This window comes from Sturnus vulgaris, chromosome 8, assembly GCF_052056855.1.
Source record: "Sturnus vulgaris isolate bStuVul1 chromosome 8, bStuVul1.hap1, whole genome shotgun sequence".
Lineage (NCBI taxonomy): Eukaryota > Metazoa > Chordata > Aves > Passeriformes > Sturnidae > Sturnus > Sturnus vulgaris.
The window spans coordinates 18,392,742-18,412,345 of record NC_142250.1 but is presented as its reverse complement, the minus strand read 5'-3'; the positions used below and the strand labels follow the sequence as shown (position 1 = coordinate 18,412,345).

The window sequence follows — 19,604 nt, the reverse complement described above, 5'->3', positions numbered from 1 at the left end:
CACTGAAGCAAGCAGCCTTTTTACTAATATGCTCCAGTGACATTCTGGGTCTGGCCCTTATATATGTTAATGTTAAAAACCAGAAGCAAATAATTAATGAAATGTATTGATTTGAAAGGGGAGGGGGAGAAATCTCAGTCAAACCCATCTTTACATGTAAAGTCAGCAATCTAGACATGTTAAATAATCACTGCACACGCAACTGATAAGTGCATAGAACCAAGCAAACCCCAAGTTTGCAGCATTAGTCAAATACTAGTTACAAAGCTGGAGGTGCACTGCAAAACCAAAAAGCCATCATACAGTCAAAGCAATGCTTAGAGTGCAGCAAATCATTATGAGGCAGCATAAAGCTCAGCAACTAGAAAGAACTCCAGGAAGAAAATAAATTGATAAGGCAGCATTTGTGCAGAAAGTAGATATATATGGACCTTTATTATTACCTTCAGAGATAGGACTAGGAGTAGACGCAGGAAACTGGTATGTAGGAGAATAAGGATTGTCTTCTGCAGCAGAGAAAAGCAGCGGATTTTGAGACTATCCACAATGAAGTGGAGGTTCTGCTTCATGCCCCAACTTCTATCACCATATGATTTTATTCCCTACTTTAATAACACTAGGGTAAATGGTATCATACTTTAAAAAAAGATTAATGGATTAGCAAAGATTTAGTTATTTTATGCATCACACAAGAAGGTATGCTGGGCATAACTGAATTTCCAGGTAGTGTAACAGAAAACTAGAACCTCAATCTAGTTAATATTAGGGCACTATAGTACAGTTAACTCAAAGCACAAGACAACAGATACTCTGACTAAACTTCTGGTACCTTCAGTTTTTTGCTGGATTTCAGGAAGTTCAGGAAATGTGTAGGTAGGGCAATAAGGGTTTTCTTCAGGATTGTCTAAGGAGAGGAACGTGATTTGCAAAAAAGAACAGAGAGGACAGATTTTAAGGGGAAGAAGGGTGAGCCAAGAATCCATTCAAGCTGACTACAGTCCCTCTCATGCTGATGTTCTAGCATGACACAATCTAGAATGCCTCTTTGTTCACTGCTGCCTTGCATGTCTGGGCCTTGTGAGAGATCCTGGAAGCCAAGGCAATTGAACTCATTCTCCTCCATCTGAGCATGGGCTTTAGCTGAGCTGAAGAACCTCTGTTAGGAGCAGCAGGATTAGGAAACAGTTGAACTCCTCCTCGTTCCATCCACTACAGCACAGCATTTATCTATGCATAAAGCTCATCAGGACAGCACCTGCAGCAGCAAATACAGCTCCAGTTTTGCATGCTCGACATTTTGTTACAGAAGCACAGATCTGAGCTGTGCTTGCCTGCATGTCAGGCTGCTCAGACGGTTGCAAGTGCTACTGCAGCCATTTCTCACACAGAGGAAAAATGTGAATGTATCAGCAGTCAGGTACAGAAGTGCCCCAAGGTGGGAATCCCCTGAGAGTTCACCACTACGAAGTTTGTAAGTGCTCACCACAATTCTAGGTTTTCAAAGCAGAAAGATTAGGGTTTTGAAAAAGCAGAGTTCAGATTCTGAACTCACCAAAAATTAACAGAAACCTTTCCACTGGTTTCAGTGAACTTCAAATCATGCTTGTTGCACAGGTACTAAAGTGTAACCGTGTAAAAATTTTTCTCTTATGCACAGAGGAGCTTCAGAGATAACCTACTGTATTTTAAAAGTGTGTGGATTGGGTTAGCTGGTAAAACTGGAGTTCAGGGGTCTATTTTCTCATGGTATGGAATCATTGGCTCTTTTGGCCTCAAATTGTAGAGTTGATTTCATGAGGGCACTGCAGTTCACCTTTCAGAACAACTCAGGTATTTCTTTGGACTTCACTGTTCTCCTACCTTTGACTTCAAAGATTTCAAACACATTGGTTGAGTTCTGTGGTGCAGAGCAAACACTAATTAACATAAAATGTTTTTATTCAACATCCAATACAATTCTTCACATGAATGAAACAAAATGTCATCAAGGTGGTCTTTTAAAGTAAATAAAAACCATCTGTACTACAGTACCTCTATTTAGCTTGTGGATCTGTTTGAACATCGTCTTGTACCAGTCCTTCGATCTGTCTGTATTCTGTTGGAAAAATAAATATACATAGAAATAATCAACAGTGACTTTCCCAGCCTTTCAAAGTTATTACAAATCTTCCAGCAATGAAAAAAAATTACACTCTGTGTGAAAGCTGTACGGTATTAATATTCTGAAATATGAATTATTTCACTATATTTCAGATATATCATCTCAAGTGATGTTTCACTCAAGTAAGTAATAATGTAAAAGCTTTGCAGAGGCAGGTTGTAACCTCTCTAAAACTGCAGATTGTATGAAATGTTTTGTATATTAATCGGGTTTGACATCTAAAATTAAGCAACTTGCCTGTTTTAGTCATACATACCAATTTCCTAAGTACTCAGTGGACACTTAGAAACACTGAGTGTTTAAGTCATTCTAGAAACTAGTTGTAAGAATAGGTTAATAAATCTTTTCATAATTTCCCTGAACACTGAATGAATGTAATCACATTTAAAAGAGGTATCTGCCTCTAAGATGGCTAAAATGAGACAAAACTCTCCTGCTAAATGGGAAGGAAACAGAGGAGCAGAAAACATAATTTTCAGATATTATGAGAAGAAATACTAATTTTTAATTTTCTTTCCCCTGAAGCAGCTGAAACAGGTCATAGATAGCAAATGGAATAGTTAATCATAAAATATATTAGAACTTGAATTCTATCTTCCCTTAAATCTCTGCAGCTTTAGTGAGGTTCCTCAGTCCTAAGGTAGGCAGAATCTAGCCCAGGTTTTGTTTATCAAGCACATGCTCAGTGCTGTCTTACCCTCAGTGGAATCCCAATATCATCAACAGAGGTATCAGCCATGTAGTGAGGGCTCTTGACAGTGCTTCTCTTTTCTTCCACTGCCCTCTTCTCGCTGGCCACAGTCTCCTGAAGTGGCTTGTCCCGTAGCAGTGCTGAATCAACTTTATCAGAAACTAATCTGTCTGGCACTGAATCTGCAAATGACAATGGGGGATTTTTACCTCATCCCAGCATTTCACAACATCACCATATTCTGCTCATTTAAGGCAAAAATTCTAGCAAGTAGTTGATGAGACAGACTGTGTCACTGCTGGTTGTGATTAGCAGCTAGACTGAAGGAAATCTCCCAAGAAAATTCCTGATGCCAGTACAAGCAGGTGAGCATCTCTCAGGTAGTTACCATCACACATCTCTTGACAGTCTCAGTTGTCATATAAGACAACAATTTTGATTTCAATAATTGTTTCTTTTGACTAAATTAATTACTAAGTTAATTAGTAACTCTACAGTGTCAGTCTTCATCAAAAATCACAGTAATACAGTCTCCTGTACACCTTTTTTTGCCAATTTCAACCTAAAGGAGCATGGTGTGTGGTAGTGGTGCACTACTTTATAACAGATTGCATTCACCTGTCTGACAATCCCATTTGTTGCAGACAGGATATGATGTTTCTAATTCATTTCCATGCCCTAATCAGAGTATGTGAACAACAAATGTTGTTTAAGCATACATTTATGCACAGGAGTCTGCATAAAGATGGAGGGAAATAACTAATTTCTTCAGATTGCCTTGCTTCCAAACTGGAATTCCTTGAGACTGCCCAACTGACACCCAGAATTAGCAGCAGGCATCACCAAAGGACTTCAGGTTGTTCTGAAGCTCTACTTGGCTCTGCAGAGCTGCAGTACAGTGACCCTTAGACTCAGTGAAGGATTTTTTCCTATGTGGATTTCCTGCAGAGAAAACACCTGCAATTTTAGTCTGCCTCATCAAGACTTTAGCAAATTCTATAATTTTTACATCACTGCATGCATTGAAGAGAGAAAGATAAATTTATTCACATGCACATCACCATCCTGCTCAAAGCCATTAAATGTGTAGAAATCTGATAGGGGCAGACAGTGGAGGAAAGGCTCGTGCACAGCAATGCATTGATCTGTTGGTACCATGAGCAAACACAATTCTGCCCTGCAAAACTCAGAACTAAAGGACTTGTTTTAAAAGGTTGGTAAATTTTATTACTTAGGACAAACAGATGAGTAATTTAGGTGTTTGGTATATTTCTCTGCAGTTTTTGGGCAGTGTGTTTGCTAAAGGCACCCCACAAGCTACCAAAGCAGCAGCTTTGCTCCAGCAGAGACAGCAGCTGGGGGGTAGCAGACCTTTCATATCATACCTGCCAGGCTACTAAGCCTTTTTTGCTGTTCTGTGGTAAAGGAAGAAACAAAACAAAAAGAAATACAGAACAAACGTGTGAGACATAAACAGCAAGTGCTCTGGTGCTGCATTTCTGACAGGCAAGAAATACACTGTAGAATGATAGCAGCTGCTGGAGAGAATCTGTTTGCAAATATCCTGCCAAAGTGACAGCCCACTGTCCCTTCTTCACATAGCAGCCTTGTGGGAGAACAAATTTCATGATGCAGTGACCAACACATTTGCAAAAAGCACTTTTATTTAAATTTTGGTTTTTTCATAACATCAGAGAATAAAACATTGGACAGAAGACAATTTGAAAACCAGTAAAAATTCACAGAGCCACGCAACTTGATAACTAACTCTGTTACCATTATCATGAAAGTATATATTGTTGGTGCTTGCTGAGTCTCATCACATATTACTGAGCCACAGATTCAATGATTTGTGCACAGACACAGCTTGAAGGCTTTGATTCTCAAAACAGTCCCCTTGGTTAGAGGCTTTTCATTAATGACTTCCCAGACTGGAGTATTTGTGGTATCTCTCAGCAGGTTTGACCACCCTAAAGTTAGTGCTTTCTAAAAGGATGTCCAAATGACTTACCCAAACCACAGCTGGGAATAAACCAAGAATGCTTAACACTCTGTTCTCTGCTTTTTTTTATTCCCTAGCAATTAATTTTTTTCTTTAAAGCATGAAAGCCGTTTGAAAAAAATAAATTATTTTACTGACATAAAAAGCACAAACACTTTTGAAAGCTCTTATTGTTAGAGCCAAGATCAAAAACCTTTAATATATTAAATACAACTGTTATAAATTTATGATAAACCATGCCATGCAATGCCTGCACTTTGGGGTGGCATAGAACACTTGCCAAGCAAGTCTGCCTTAGTAACAAACCTGCAGGTGTGTGCTGTTTTCTAGAGGAACCCACCTTCACTAGGTATTTGTGCTAAGTGGATCATCTCAGCAAGGGAGACTGGTATTTCTCCTCGGTGTAGCTCCCCCATCAATACCTCTGAACTTTGACCTTTAGCCCCAGCCCTCTGCTCTGCTGACCACTCTTGGCAAGCTGCTCCTGTACACAATGTTCACACGATAGCTGCCAACAAAGGGAAAAAAACCCTACATGCACTGGGTAAAGGGAAGGGTCTGCACTCTGAGCCAGAAGAGTAGATGGGAACCATCTGCAGGGCTCACTGAGGTAAGCAGGCCACCACGAATAGGTTGCTGTGAGAAATGCAAGTGAGAAATGCAACAATGCCCATCTCCGGAACGTGGGAGGAAAAAATGTAAGTGACAGTGGTGTCACCAAGGAGAACTCTGTTGAATGAATCACTGAGCTATTCTGACAAGAACATGTAGTTTAAGGTGTCAATGCTTGAGAGTTTTTTCCACAGAGAACACCATGAATTAATACACTTTTCATGAAAAAACTCATACGTACATTTTACACAAAGGGGAGATTTCCTTTTCCTTTGTATCTCTGTGTAGGAAAGGGAGCAGCTGATGGATAGAAGCAGGAGGAGGTGTCTGCTATTTCACTCTCCTGCCTGACCAGCCAGACTGTAGCCCCAGGCACACACCAGCTAACTGAGGCTTTCACTCCTCCTCTTGTGCTCTGGGACCATAAGTAAAGGCCAAGAACTTGCAGGCTTTTCAGACAAAGGGTCAAGCAGAGGGATAAAACTGCTGGCAACAGTGAAGGAATGATTATAGTTGCTCTCAGGGGCCCCCAGAGGAGGCAGCACTGGAGGAGACTAAGACTTGAAAAAAAGGGGAAGAGGAAATAAATATTTGAGAACATGTTTGGTGCAAAATAAAGGTGTTGAAAAGAAAATCTGGTAGAAATAAACAAGAGGATCTGAAATTACTTGTTTATAAGTATGAATATTATTCAATTGAGATTAATGAGATCCAGGAGAAAAAATTCTGAGATCTTTCATCCTAACTTGCTGAGATCACACAAACAAGAAAGGATATAGTGTGCTGCCCTGTGTTTCAAATGCCATTACCTGTTTCTAAGTCTCTGATGGCTCCAAATCAAAGGGTCTTACAAGCAGTTTAATGAACTAGCAAAGAAAGTACAAAAAAGTAAGAAGTAATAGCAAGAAGTAGTTGATGTCTGGTACAACAGTCACTTCAGAGAATAAGAGAGCTAACTCCTTAAAAAGCAATCAATAATCCACTGAGGACAAAGGAAGTCCCATTATCCATCTGGGAGACCTCAGACTTCCTGCATTAAAATGACCTTGAAATTTCTAATTTACAGGGTATTTCAGAGCACACAAAAGGATTTTTTACTAAACATCATCTTGACATGAAGGAATTGATTTCATCACAAAACATAATTGACCATTCAGGGGAAGGTGGAACTTAACCTAGTAACAATTTGATAGATGCCATGAGAGCAGCCAAGTTTTGAACAGATAAGGTTCATAAATATGAAACCAAATATGAATCATATCAGCCAGGACAGAAATTCAATAGATAACTAAGAGCTGAGGATCATTTAAAAATACTAAATTAGTAGAAAGAAATCTGAATGCTATGCTGGGATAAATCCTAGATAGGAATGGAAGCATAAGAACTGCAGGAAACCCTCAACACAAAAAAAGATGGGAAATGTGCACCTACAAGAAAGCAACATATACTGGGGAATGAAAGAAAATTACAGTGGAATAAAAGCATTAACAGAATGCTTCAGACTCAAAAATAGGTTTGAGGCACAAGAAGAATATACAGAAACTAGCAATGATGTAGTTCTTTTACAAAATTTATTACAATAGTAATAAAAGGGCAGGAAAGATGACACATCTGATTAGTATTTCCATTCTGCATTTGAAAAAAAAAAAGCAGAAAAAAATGTATGATGTCTTACTTTGCCTGGTGGAGAAATACTTTCCACTACAACAGTAACTAAGAACTATGCTGAAGGACAACTGAGGTCAGATAAAAATGAACATGTTCATATAAACCATAGTAAAAGTTTTAGAGCAGTATTCTGCTCTAAAGGGAGCAGCTCTGGAGATTGGGCCATTCCTCCTCGGTATGTCTTGGAACACTCCAAGGAAACTCCACAGGACAAGGAAGAAAGCAAATGTTGTGACAACCTTTGGAAAAGATTATTCTGATGGCTGGGACATCTGTCTGTCAAGTCAGCAATAATGCCATAAAAATGATTTATATGGGATCTCCTAATAAATACATAGTTTGACACATACAATGTCAATCAATGCATATTTGTGACTATGATGCCTTGTCAAACCAACATGACACATGCAAATTATAAATTGGACTAATATATACTGAAAAACAGGGATTAGAATTATATACTTCACAGACATGATCAAATGGCATATCTGGCCATGATCTGTATCACAGAAAAAAACACGATGAGAGAAGGCTCTTCAATCTATTAGGGTAAAGTATCACGTGTTCTAATGGTCAAAAGCAATATTTAGACAGGACAAACTGTTTACCATGAAGGTAATTAGTAAACAGAATAATTCAGTTCTCTCAGAGCCAGTGTGCATGTACATGGTACAACTTTGTCTCTCATGCTCTTCAAGTCTACAGAGGGAAAATATCCTTGTTAAAATACTCCAAATTTGATGGAAAATACTAAAAGTATATCGCACCTCAAGAAAGTCAACAAAAAGCTTTGAGATTTAAAAAGGCTGCCTCAAATCAGATTTTCTCCTCTTCAAGCAGCTGAGGAATTCAGACATCCTCATTCAGAAGCACACAAGCAAAGCTGTTTCAGATGCTAGCAAAAAGGAGGAAATAATCCACTCATAACCCCTTTAATCTGCTGGGCTACAGTAAGAACACTATCTTCAAGATCAAAGACCGAAGCCTGTTTTTAAAAGGCACTGATAAAAATCTCATGAGGTACTGCAAAGGAGCACATCAATGCTGTAATTAAAATGGCTACAGTATGACAATGCAGGCCTTGACCCCATGTTCTAATTTTTTTTCTTCCCTTTGAAAAGGTAAGCCACAGCAAGTGGCTAGATTCCTGAAGTTTCCCAAGTCCACTAGAAATCAAGGCAAACTGGACTGCATTTCTCTGGCCTGTCACAAGCTACAGTCTTTAGCAATGCACAATGAATTGGGAAGCTGTGGTAATGCCAGCCATCAGGAGAACTAAAAAGGAGAAGCAAAGTTTCCCTCCAAATCCAGAGGCAGAAAGACAGAACTATCCATTCAGCTTGTGTGAGAAAGGTTTGATTCCTGGGAGTTCTCAAACAAGGCTGTTTTGCTCATTTGTTAATCCAGAGCTCAAGGATTACTGCAATATGAGTTTGAGTTGATCCAGTTACTGATAGAGGAAAAAACTGCCAAGATCAAACTTGTGGGAAAGTAGATTATGTACTGTTGGGCAAATTCTACAAATTCAGTGGTCAAATCTCTCCCACAACAATAGAAAATACAGCTGCTTTCACACTGGAGTAGCTGAGAAGTAGCAAATCACCTTTTCAAGCTACCTTGCTCCTACAGACAGATTGATGGGAGCATACAACATTTTCCACGACAAGACACCTGACAGCTGTTATCTTGCAATGGCTTATTCATGTATCTACAGCCCCATTAAAAATCTCTCCCCAGCCTCAAAGAGCTTCTGATCCACAGGTTTTAATTAGAAAAAACTTATCACTCTCACTTGCCTGTTGCATGTTCCAGTCATTAAGACTTTTTTTGAGGCAACTTTGTTAGTTCTTAGTAGTCTGGACCTAATTATCAACAGCACACACATTCTCCAGTTCCTTATAATAGCATAACAGTTTGCTCATTTTGAGCCAAAATTATTTACATGCAAGTCTCCTTACCTCGATTGTGCTGCAAGAGGACAATCGTGGGATTGACGATTGTGGTAGAAGGATAGGCAGAGGCAGACTTGCTGATGGAAGTGATGGAAGTTGAATAGTCAGTGCCAGGCTGGGGCACTTCATTTAGCACAGGACCTGGGTCCTGAAAAGAAGAGCAACACATCATTAGCAGCATGAAGATGGGTGCTACGTTGGGAAAATCTGGAAAAAACCCCAACATTTTAAGCTGAATGAGAAGCATAATCACAGAAAATTTTAGTAAAAAAGGCATAAGCACAAGTATTACCCTGCTCCTTGTACATACCCTGCTCATTGTTAATGAAATTAGTTTGCTAAGGCAGTACTATAGTTATTTGGTGTTGGGTTTCACAACTCCAACTCCAAAAGAGGGCACTAAGCTCATCTAGCAGACACTTTGGAGCAAACACAAGGTGTCGGAAATGAGCAAATCTGGTTGAGGGGAGAGGGGAAAGATGCAGACATCTTTCCTCTGATACATCCACACACAAACATCTGTTCCAAGAGTATTCCTTTCATAGCAAGTCAGACATGCAAAACTCATGCAATTCTGGAGTGAAACAGTATTACTGCAGCTGGTTTGTTAAGAAAAATCTAAGGAATTAAGTTGGCACTATCACTCTGGAGATAATGTGACACCTACCTGATTAAAGTAATGACATAAAAAGGCCTCAAAACTGACAGAGAGTAACAAGTAGGACTCTAATAAGGAAGATGGCTTTGCTGCTGGAGCACAGGTAGCAAGCTGCACTTGCTCTACTAAAGCATCCTGCTCCATTATTTGCTTATTTCAAACCCACCTCTGATATCACCACAGCTCTGTCTGCTCTGTAGAACTACAGGCTGTGTCAGAAGGGAGACTTTGAAACCTAGCTCACCTTTGAAAAGCCTCAGTCCATGGATATTGGACTTCTGGTGGTGGGAAGGTGGCTAAGATAAAGAAGGGATGATGACTAAAGACTGTGCGTGCATCGGTTTAGACTGAGATTCTTCAAAGATTCTGAAGGAATTTGGACACACAATTACCCTTAATGGGGACTGAGCATCCAAACAAAGAGAATATGGGACAGCAAACCAAATTCCAGCACTCCTGCTGCTCCACTGTCAGACTCAAATGCTGCAAGCCACTGATCCGTAAAATCAGCTCAGCATTCAAGGGTATTTTCATGATTTTTTTAAAAAACCCCTGAATATGCCCAGAATATTGCTCCAGAAAAATTCCTACTTCCAGCTTTTCTGGCTAAGTGCAACTGCAACTCAGTGCCCTTCATACACACCAGCACCAGACAAAAGGACTTCCAGCATCAGGCAGGGGACTGAACAGGGGCCAAAGTGAGGCCTGGCACCAGAGCTCAGAGATAAATCATAGTGACAATTTGCCATGATCAGAACAAGCACCTACAGCCTCTCCAGCCTGCAGGGGAAATGGGGAAGAACAATCTTGTTCTGTTGGATGAAGGTGAACTTGCTTCAAGCAGCAGCTGGTCAGGCCATAGACATTTCATGGGGACAGAAGAGAATCAATGGTCCTTAGGAACAGAAGATGTCCCCTAGAGAGAGACCAGCCCCATTTTGCTGACTGCAATAATATTTCATACAATGCAATTAGTAAAAAAGAGGAAGAGTCAGGGAAAAGTGAGAGAATTGGCTTTGAGCTTCACTTTGATAACTAAAATACAAATAAGAATCCCTCAAAGAAGAGGGATGCTGGATCAGGATAGGCTCAGCAGCCCCAGTGAAGTCAAAGAGGGTGAACAAAGACCATTTAAATCATTATGGAAAACAGATTGGTGACTACATGCTTGAACTGAGCATGTCCAAAAATGTTTCAACTCTCATCTCAAGAAAGTCAGGTATAGCAAAACTTCCACTGCTCCTCTATGATTTGGATGCCTCCTGATTTTTTTTTCCTGGAATCTGCAGATAGACTCCATTAAAAAAAAACAAAACCAAAACAACACAAAAAACCCCTCCAAAACAGAAACAAACAAAGAACACCAAACAAACGAAAAACAAAGTAAACCCAAAACATCAAATCCAAACTTTCATTCATTGCTCTCTGCAATAAAAAACCAACCAATTTTAATAAAAGTAGAAAGGCCAATGCTGAGAACTTTTGAAAATATCATCCTTGGTTGTTTTTTCCTTTCCCCTAGCCCACATGCCTGTTTGCTAGATCCCCATAGAGTCAAAGGGCAGAGGAAGCATCATCATGAGAGAATGTAGTTTCTGCTGAACTTCTTGTCCTCACAAGCAAACATAAAAAAGAAAAGATGGCCCTAAGACTTTCAGCACGAGGAGAGTAGGGTACTTTTTGCTTCCCCTGCAACTTTAACTGAGAGCTACTTTTCTTCCTTGTCCTCGAGGACTTTTTAAAATAGGTGATGAGCTTAAAGAAAAACAAAATCTAACTCAAGAAGAAAAAATACTCAAGAAGAACACAGTAAATTCCAAGTTCAAAATCTTGTGGACTGAATTATTCATATTTTTCAAAGACAAGCAATTCCAAAATGAAGACACTCTCTGCTTAATCTATCACATAGCACCTCCACGCTTGAAGGACTCTTAGTACAGTAACTGATAACTTGTAGGTCATTGGATACTGGCAGCAATCTTACACTGATTTTATCAGGGATTTGTGTGGAGACCATATGGTCTTGTGGCTCTAAGTGGAACAGAAAGCCAGTCCTAACCTTTAACTGGCCTGCTGTTGCTGCTTTAAATATTATTCAAACACAATTAAGGATGCTATAAAAAGAGTTTGAAAAGATCAGTTAGTTGCAGCTATTCAGTTTATGCAGGATTCATTATTCTGAGCAAATCCTGTTAAGACTCTTAAGGTGTACATCATCCAGCAGAATGGGCACAAAGGGAGATAGTCAAATGTTGTGAGAAGTCAAAAGAAAGTCCAAAGCTGCACAAGGCAGGCAAAATGCATGCACTAGCACAGGACGCAAACAAGGTCTCAGTTGTCATGCTGCTGGCAGGGAGTGAGTCATCACTCCTCCCTCAAGTTTAGTATTGCAAGGAGAAAGTAATTTTAATCCAGGAATACAAATTTAGGAAAAGGGCGAGGAGGGTACTTGGCAAGCTTACTTTATGTGAGATGACTCCAGTGATTTCAGGCTTCAAGCCCCTGTGCAAAGCCCCCGTGACTGGAGGGACAAGTGAAGGTGGTGATGAGAAGAATGGCAGTTTCGGGTAAACAGAGGGTAATGTGCCAGATGTGGAGGGTGCTTGGTTATGGTGGGAGCCCCTCTGGAGATGTGGGGGAATGAAATCGTCTAGAGTTGGAAAAGTCAAGGGTGAGCCAGGAGAAACAATCTCAGGGAATACGGAGCCTTGCCCGAAAGGAACCAGAGGCGGTGGTGGAGTGCTGGAACTGCCTTCTTGTTGTCTGTCTGGATTAACCTGGAGGAGGGGGACTACTATAACTCCAGGCTGAGCTGAGGTGGTGGCAGTGGCATCCTGTAGGAAACAAGGTGTTGTTATGCATTGGGGGAGATTGTTACTTTAGTCTAATGCAGCCATATCGTGTCGTGCAAGGAATGTACCCAAAATGATACAAAGCCCCAGCAGATCTTCTTTCGTTAAGGAAACATACTTCTTCAGGCTTGCAGCCCTGGCCTCTATGAACACAATCCTTTTTCCTCAAAAATCTTTATTCCCCCTCACCACCCCTCTTCTCCAGTTCTGTGTAGTGAGGCTAAATCAAACCAAAGAATAGCTCAGCATTCACCATCACTTGAGAAGCTCTAACCATTACACATTACAGAGTTTGCTTCTTTTACATCTCCCTAAATTAGAAAGAGCCTCACCAGTCCAACCCAACTCCCTACAAATACCACACACACACACACACACAAACACACAGATCAACATTGAGGGGACGCATATGGGGTGTTAAATATTATCAAGTAAAAGACCACAAGACTCAGGGTGGCACAACAAGTGCTGAGAAATTAAGGTAGGAGGGGAATAAAGCATTAAGGGAAAACATTGTAATGAACTAAAGAACTGTTCGCTCGGCTGAAAGAAAACAAGGTTATGGAGAAAACATGTACCATGCTGCGTCCCATTGCCTTGTATGGTGGCTGTCGCTGCTGGGTAAGGTAAGGCTCTTTTCTCATCCTGTCCTCTGTGGCAGTTGTGCTCTGGGGCTCTAGCACTCTGTCCCTCACAGCTTGCGGAGGTGATGACTGAGTCCGGGAGGGCTGGCCTGCACCATAACTAACTGCGTCTTTGCTGAGGACAATGTAAAAGTACGGCCTGGGAGGAATAGGAGGAGGAGGAGCAGCAGGAAGAGACTTTTCAGTGTCTGTTACAGAGGAAACAATGTTGGTGGCTGGTGCCTGAGTGAGCTCAGCGCCCAAACTGGTGCTGGCTGCTGGGTCATGTGTGGTGCCAGTGGAATTTTGAGATGCGCCTGAGCAAGTGCTGTTAGATAAACAAGCTACATATAGTTTGCTGACCTTTTTATCCGCCTTCGTCTCATGACTGGAATTCATTCCAGCCTTACTACTGGGATCTGCCCTGTCAGGGTTGTGTTGTATGGATGCTGCACCCGACGAGGAGTGACTTTCCAAGAGTGGCTGCCCAGCATGCACCTCATCTTTGGGGCCTGAAGAGGGAGAACGCCCTGTTTGCCAGCCTTGCTTCCCACTGGGGATGGCCCCATAGGGGGTAGGTGATGACAAATAACAGCGTGCACTGGTGCTTGGTGATGCACGCTGTGTATAAGGCTTGGGTGCATTCAGGTACACACAGTCCATGATGGGCACTGGCAACAGGTTGGTCGCTTTAGTGTCAGTGCGAGGACGCCATGCAAAGCTCTCCTCTTTGGGAAGAGGAGGACGGGGAGGAGCAAGGGCCTGATCAGGCAGAGTCAAGAAGGTAGGAAGGAGAAAGGAAGCAGCATCAAATGAAAGGAAAAAGGAAGGAAAAAAAATTACATTCTCAGAATGAATTTGATCATTAGACTTGGGTTAAGCAGGTTTTAATACAGCAAGAATAAAAAGCAAATACAGTATCTGGAAGGCCAGTGCAGAACTCACTCACATCCATCATCTCCCACATTCTTTCTTAGCACAGCTCACTGCAGCACACAGACTTAACCCAGCCCTCATGTCCCTGCCCACATTAACCTCTCTGTGCTCAATAATTCTCACTACTGTATTGTTTCAGGAGGCTGGCACAGCAATACCCACCATGCCCCTGGGAAAGCCTCAGTCAAGATTTAACATCATGGCTAACTAAATTCAGTCTCATGATTGCATAACTAAACACTTCCTAGCACTGGAGACATTTGAACTGCAAAGCCAAATTCAGAGATCTAGGCCATCTCTGCATGTTAAGTGCACTGCTGAAAAATGAACATTGCCAAGTTTCACCAATGCTAATGAAAGCAGACATCATGAGAGTACTGTAGCCTACCACAGCTGGCTAAATAAAAAGTCAGCATTTCTTCTTTCTAAAGGCCAGCTCTTTAATTCTCTTAAGGATTTTTCCATCCTGAAAATGCTTTTCAGAATAATTAAAGTTTCTTGAGGACATGAGATCATCAGAATTTGCCTCCAGAATCAAGATCACCATGAGAGAAATCCTGCTTCTAGTAAATAATAAGAAAAGCGTTACTGGTTTTGGTACTTGGCAGCATATAGCTTGCTAACTCCAAATCACCTGCCTACTGCAACTCTAATTACAGTGAATTTTTTCTGAAAGCCAAACTGTTTTGAGATAAAATAAGAATATAGAGGTTTCATTTTATTTATTGCTTTCTTGCCAGTAGCTGAAAACTATGATCTACTGGAAAGAGGAAAATACTCACCTGGTGAACAGCAACTCCCTGAATTTTTGCAAATTAACCCTTTGGAGACTGTGAAAGTAGGTTTTACAAACACCCTGTTGTCATATCTTTATGGGCAAATGCTGCCACTGCTAAAAATGTCAAAACCAGAGAATGAAGATGTCTTAACAGCTTTCAACATTCAAATCTGGAAAGAGACATCCTTTAAAAGTCATCCACACACGACAAGTTGTGGCAAGCACCTATTCTTGTTACATGGATATAGATGTAGAAAAGCTTCATAAAATTACAGCTGCTGTTCCAATATCTGCTGTCTTCATGCTGCCCCTCTGCCCCTCCCCACTCTTCCCTGAAGCATAAGGGAGTGAAGTGGGTTGGTCAGAGATGTTCTAAAGGGCTTCTGCCCTTAGGTTCATTCCTTTCAAAACTTCTTCCATTTCGGCTCAGTTTGAACAGGAGTTCTTGAGACTTCTGTAACAAGTATTATGTGCACCAGTGCCCTCTCTGTTCATAACGACATCAGGAAAGGACCACAAAACAGCTCTAAGTACTGAGCAGAAATGGGTGTCTCTTTGGGGTGCTGCTCCTTCCCACACCTTCATTGGAGCTGCTCCTTCTTCCATTTTCACTTATGGTACCTGGTCTGTAGCATTGCTAAAGGGACCCTGATGATGGGAGCAGTCACACTGACAGGGGACTGGGCTTTAATGGGACTCTGTTCCACAAAAGAATCCAGTTTCTAACGAAGGGTTTCCTTACCAGCTTCCAGACTGCTGCTGTGTGGACTGAGCACCTCCCCCCCCCCCAAAAAAAAAAAAGGATTACATTGCACTTCTCTTAGCAGACTGACTGCAACAATTTACCTTTAGGTACAAATAACCTTTCCCTTATCGGCTCCTACCAGTTACAGTGTTAAAACTGAAAGGCATTTCCCCAATATCTTATTTTTAAGGTAGGGTGCAACTCTGATTTCAGCCTGCAGCGATTTCTAGGAAATAAACCAGCATAAAATACAAAATAATTACAGATGATTACTTCACCTTTTTTTCTTGCAAATAGCATTGTCCTCCTCCTTCCTCCACCCAGGAAACACTGTGGTGTGCCTGAATACATGAGCTCCACAACACTTCGCTGACATCGGTGTTGCCCCCAGTTTAAAGGTAGGAAAAGCTGAGGCACAGCAACTTACCCATCTGCATCCAAGTTTGGAGTTCAACTCAGGACTCCTGATCATGAATCCAGTGCTTGAACCCTGGTGATCACCCTCAGGGTCACAGAAGAAAGGCTTACCTGTGGCTTGCTGTCTGAAGAAAGGTTCGGACGCACACTCCTGTAACCCTTGGCAGCCAGAGAAGACGGCTGGGCATCCCCATTGGCATCAGTGTTAGACGACGGCCTCCAATCATCTGCGAGGGGAAAGAAAACTCAGATCACAGATTCCCTCTAGTTGCAGGATAAGTGAAAGGAGGGGACTCTTTTCTTCTTTTCTCCCCCCCTTTCTTTTTTTTCCCCCCAGGCAACAAGAAACAATTCCAATAAAGCAACAGAAGTAACAACAGAAGCAGCCAATGTTTATACCTGTTTCTGAGTTTTCTGACTCCAGACCTAAGTGTTTCACAGGAGAGGGGGACAGAGGAGGTGGGGGTGGAGGAAAGGCATAGAGGAAAAGGGAAAAAAATAAACCATTACATTTCCAGAAAACATGTACCAATTGAAGTTAAGAGTCAAGCTACTTCATTTCACACATAAAATGCTTTCTGACAGGGCTGCGTAATTACCATAGAGACCAGCCCTAAACATGATGTCCTCCTTGTTTCTGACCTTTGTAAACACAAGGCAATTCATTCAGAGCAATGAAGAAACAATTGTTCATTGACATTCTTATTTCAGAGGCGAAACGGCTGCCCAGCTAGCTACTTTCTAAAGCTGCAGCTTGACATCCAGACACCACAAATTACTGGCAATGTAGGCACCCTGTATTCAGATTATGAAGACATATCTATCCTTAACAATATCACTATATGTGATTGAGATAAAGGATTATCAACGAATAGATCAAGTTTTGCAGACTAAGTGCATGAAGGGAGTTCTAAGATACCACTTTACAACCCAGTCCCTGCAGCTATATGCAGTGGTCTCATCACATATTTACCGGCTTCCCACTGGGCTCCTCCCCACTCTGTACCCATTCTGCTGTTTAAGTTATATGCATGAAGCTCTCCCAGCTCCAAAGTGCATTCCATAAAGCGATTGAGAGAGTAAGCAAAAGAAGTATTAATGAACTGATTTCCATAGTAATGGGCCCATTGCTATTCAAGCTGCTGGAAATTTATGAAGCCATCAACAGAAAGGAGAGAGGCAACAGCAGGGGGTAGGAGTGAAGAAACAGGGAAAGGCAAGCATAAAAAGAGGGTAGGTCATGGGTGGAGCAGAACGGGAGAAGACAGAGCAGAAAGTGACACATTAGGGCTAGAATTAATGGAATTGCCCTTTCTCCAACAATACAGTCAGAAACGATGGATGCTTTGCTTTCAAGAACACGTTTTACCCCCTCCCCCTTAACAGCATCTTGCCTTTGAGAGTTCATCCTCTTTGCCAGACCCACGACACTGGCCAGGTTTGCTATGCTTTGCCTGTCTCCTACAATTAAGTAATTACACGTCTGCTATTGAAAGACGCAGAGCTCTGTGGCCACGCTGTCCGGCTGGGGGGACGCTATCCCTGCTTCCCTGACAACCCAGCTGAATGCTGCAGAGGCAGCAGCACCACTCAGCTTCTTTCTGTTCCACCTCATGCCTGGCATAAAAGGAGGTGACACAGGCTGCCCTGGGGGTGGTGGGGGTGGGAGGGGAAGAAAGAAAAGAACTGAGAGGTTTTGGTGCTCGTGACAAACTTCAGTCAATGACTGAGTGGTCATGAAACCTGCACTAGAGTCAGTCTCTCTACTGGTCTGGTCTTTGCAAGAGGTTTCCAACTATGCTATGGAATTCTGGGCTTTAAACCACAATCATAAAGTAAGCCCAAGACCCTGGACTGACAGGTCTTGAAGTTACTGTGAGTAACAAATTCCAGTTAACCTTCTACCACTTACTTTCAGGTTGCTCAGCATCCTGAGGACATGGTGAAGTGATATTCCGATTCCCTTCAGTGGATGGAGTTGCCCGGAGGGTTACAGCTCCTTTTCCACTGCAGACTTTTGTGGGATCCATTTCTACAAGAAATGCACATGCACAGAAGAAACACACAGAAAATGATGATGCAAAGCTATCAGGATCCATTAGAGCTTTAGAGTAATTTTGGCATGGCTGCCTCCAGGTGTATCAATCTAGTAATGTTTGTGCAGATGAAGATTAGCTCCATAAAGCATTGAGAAACCAAAGCAGTTCTATATTCATGTAATTGATGAATGTAGCAGTTAAGTTCTGAGTTGGTGCAACAGAGCTAAGAAAGGAGGGGGGAAAAAGAGTGTTTGAGCCAAAGGTTACAGGTCCATTTGCTTTATTTGTTCTACTCTGTACAGAGATACTGCACTAGCAAGGACAGTCTACATTTCACCTGTGGCTCTTCTATAGGGATGTCCCAGTGACATAATGCACACACTTTGTGTGCCAAAGCTTAAAAATGCCTTCTGTGGAGGATTGAAAGATGAAAAAAAAATAAAACTTTTGACCACTGGAAGATAAAATCTTGTAATGATGCTGAATATGATCTAAAGGCAAGGCACTGCAAGCCACCTCTCTGCCATCTCCCCATTTCATTGCAGTGGTTCACCTTCTGACACAGGAGCCCAAACCCCAGAAAGCAGGAGGAGATTTAACACAAGCCTATTCAGATCAACATGTGAGCCAGATATCAGATCATGCCAGCATCCTTGCTGAGGAACAGTTCAGCACAGCTTCTGTGCAGGCTTACCTTTGTGTATTTCAGTCCATGATCTGGGTTTTCTCCTCCTGTCATCCTATTAAGTAATAACAAACCAGTACTTCAAAGCTACATCTCTTTCTCGTCCTACTTAAAATCTTTCTGGGAGAGTTGTTTCCTTTAAGATACCTCTGGAAATAATAAGCCTGAAAAGTGTCTTGTTTCTCTAGGCTACTTCCATGGACCTCCTCTTCTCATGCACTATTAGTGACCCTGCAGCTGCCATCAGACTTCTCTTACCTACACAGAGGTACCAGCCCTACCATGACTGCACAGGGAGTGTGAAGGGGTACTGAGTGCATGCTGCATTACAGAAGTGACAACACAATAATTTTTATTTTTATGGGTTGAGGATCACACTATCTCTGCATGGGGAAGGATGCAGCTCTTCTCCAGGAACTGCTGTTATAACAAAAATGATGCCTTCAGACTGGACAGAGGGGGCAAAAGTGGTTGTTTATTGTCCAGACCACAGCCCACATTTGTGCAGATCAGTATTCCTTGGCTGATTTCAGCAAGGTAATGTCCCACCAAATTCAGACCAGTACAGTGCCTACAGACCACAGGAACACTTTGGCTAAGGTTGCAAACCATGCAAACCACAGCCAGTGAGGCCACAATATGGGGAAACATCAATATGCCAGACAGACGGCGGCAGTAAGAGGAGAAACTCAATGAATGCCAAACTCCTGGCTCTCACAGAAAGCCCTCTGTGCTGGAATCTGCACTGCTGAAGCCCTTACATGGGTTTAGGGATTTCACAAAAA

General features: G+C 41.8%; 1 protein-coding gene across 50 annotated transcripts in view; it reads right to left on the bottom strand.

The window, feature by feature from the left end:
• The window catches only part of SORBS1 (sorbin and SH3 domain containing 1), a 162,720-nt gene that overhangs the window by 41,804 nt on the left and 101,312 nt on the right, over nucleotides 1–19,604 (bottom strand). For 30 of the 50 annotated variants that reach the window (XM_088168978.1, XM_088168994.1, XM_088168979.1 and 27 more), the window contains 10 exons: nucleotides 18,008–18,127; nucleotides 16,495–16,521; nucleotides 16,207–16,322; nucleotides 12,207–12,578; nucleotides 9,093–9,234; nucleotides 4,238–4,267; nucleotides 2,859–3,034; nucleotides 2,032–2,095; nucleotides 830–904; nucleotides 444–506 (listed from right to left, as the gene is read on the bottom strand). In XM_088168978.1, the coding sequence (XP_088025104.1) occupies nucleotides 444–506; nucleotides 830–904; nucleotides 2,032–2,095; nucleotides 2,859–3,034; nucleotides 4,238–4,267; nucleotides 9,093–9,234; nucleotides 12,207–12,578; nucleotides 16,207–16,322; nucleotides 16,495–16,521; nucleotides 18,008–18,127 (1,185 nt within the window). Of the gene's footprint in view, nucleotides 1–443; nucleotides 507–829; nucleotides 905–2,031; nucleotides 2,096–2,858; nucleotides 3,035–4,237; nucleotides 4,268–9,092; nucleotides 9,235–12,206; nucleotides 12,579–13,174; nucleotides 13,982–16,206; nucleotides 16,323–16,494; nucleotides 16,522–18,007; nucleotides 18,128–19,604 lie in introns of all 50 variants that reach the window. The other 20 variants (XM_088169005.1, XM_088169010.1, XM_088169011.1 and 17 more) reach the window with 8 other exon arrangements.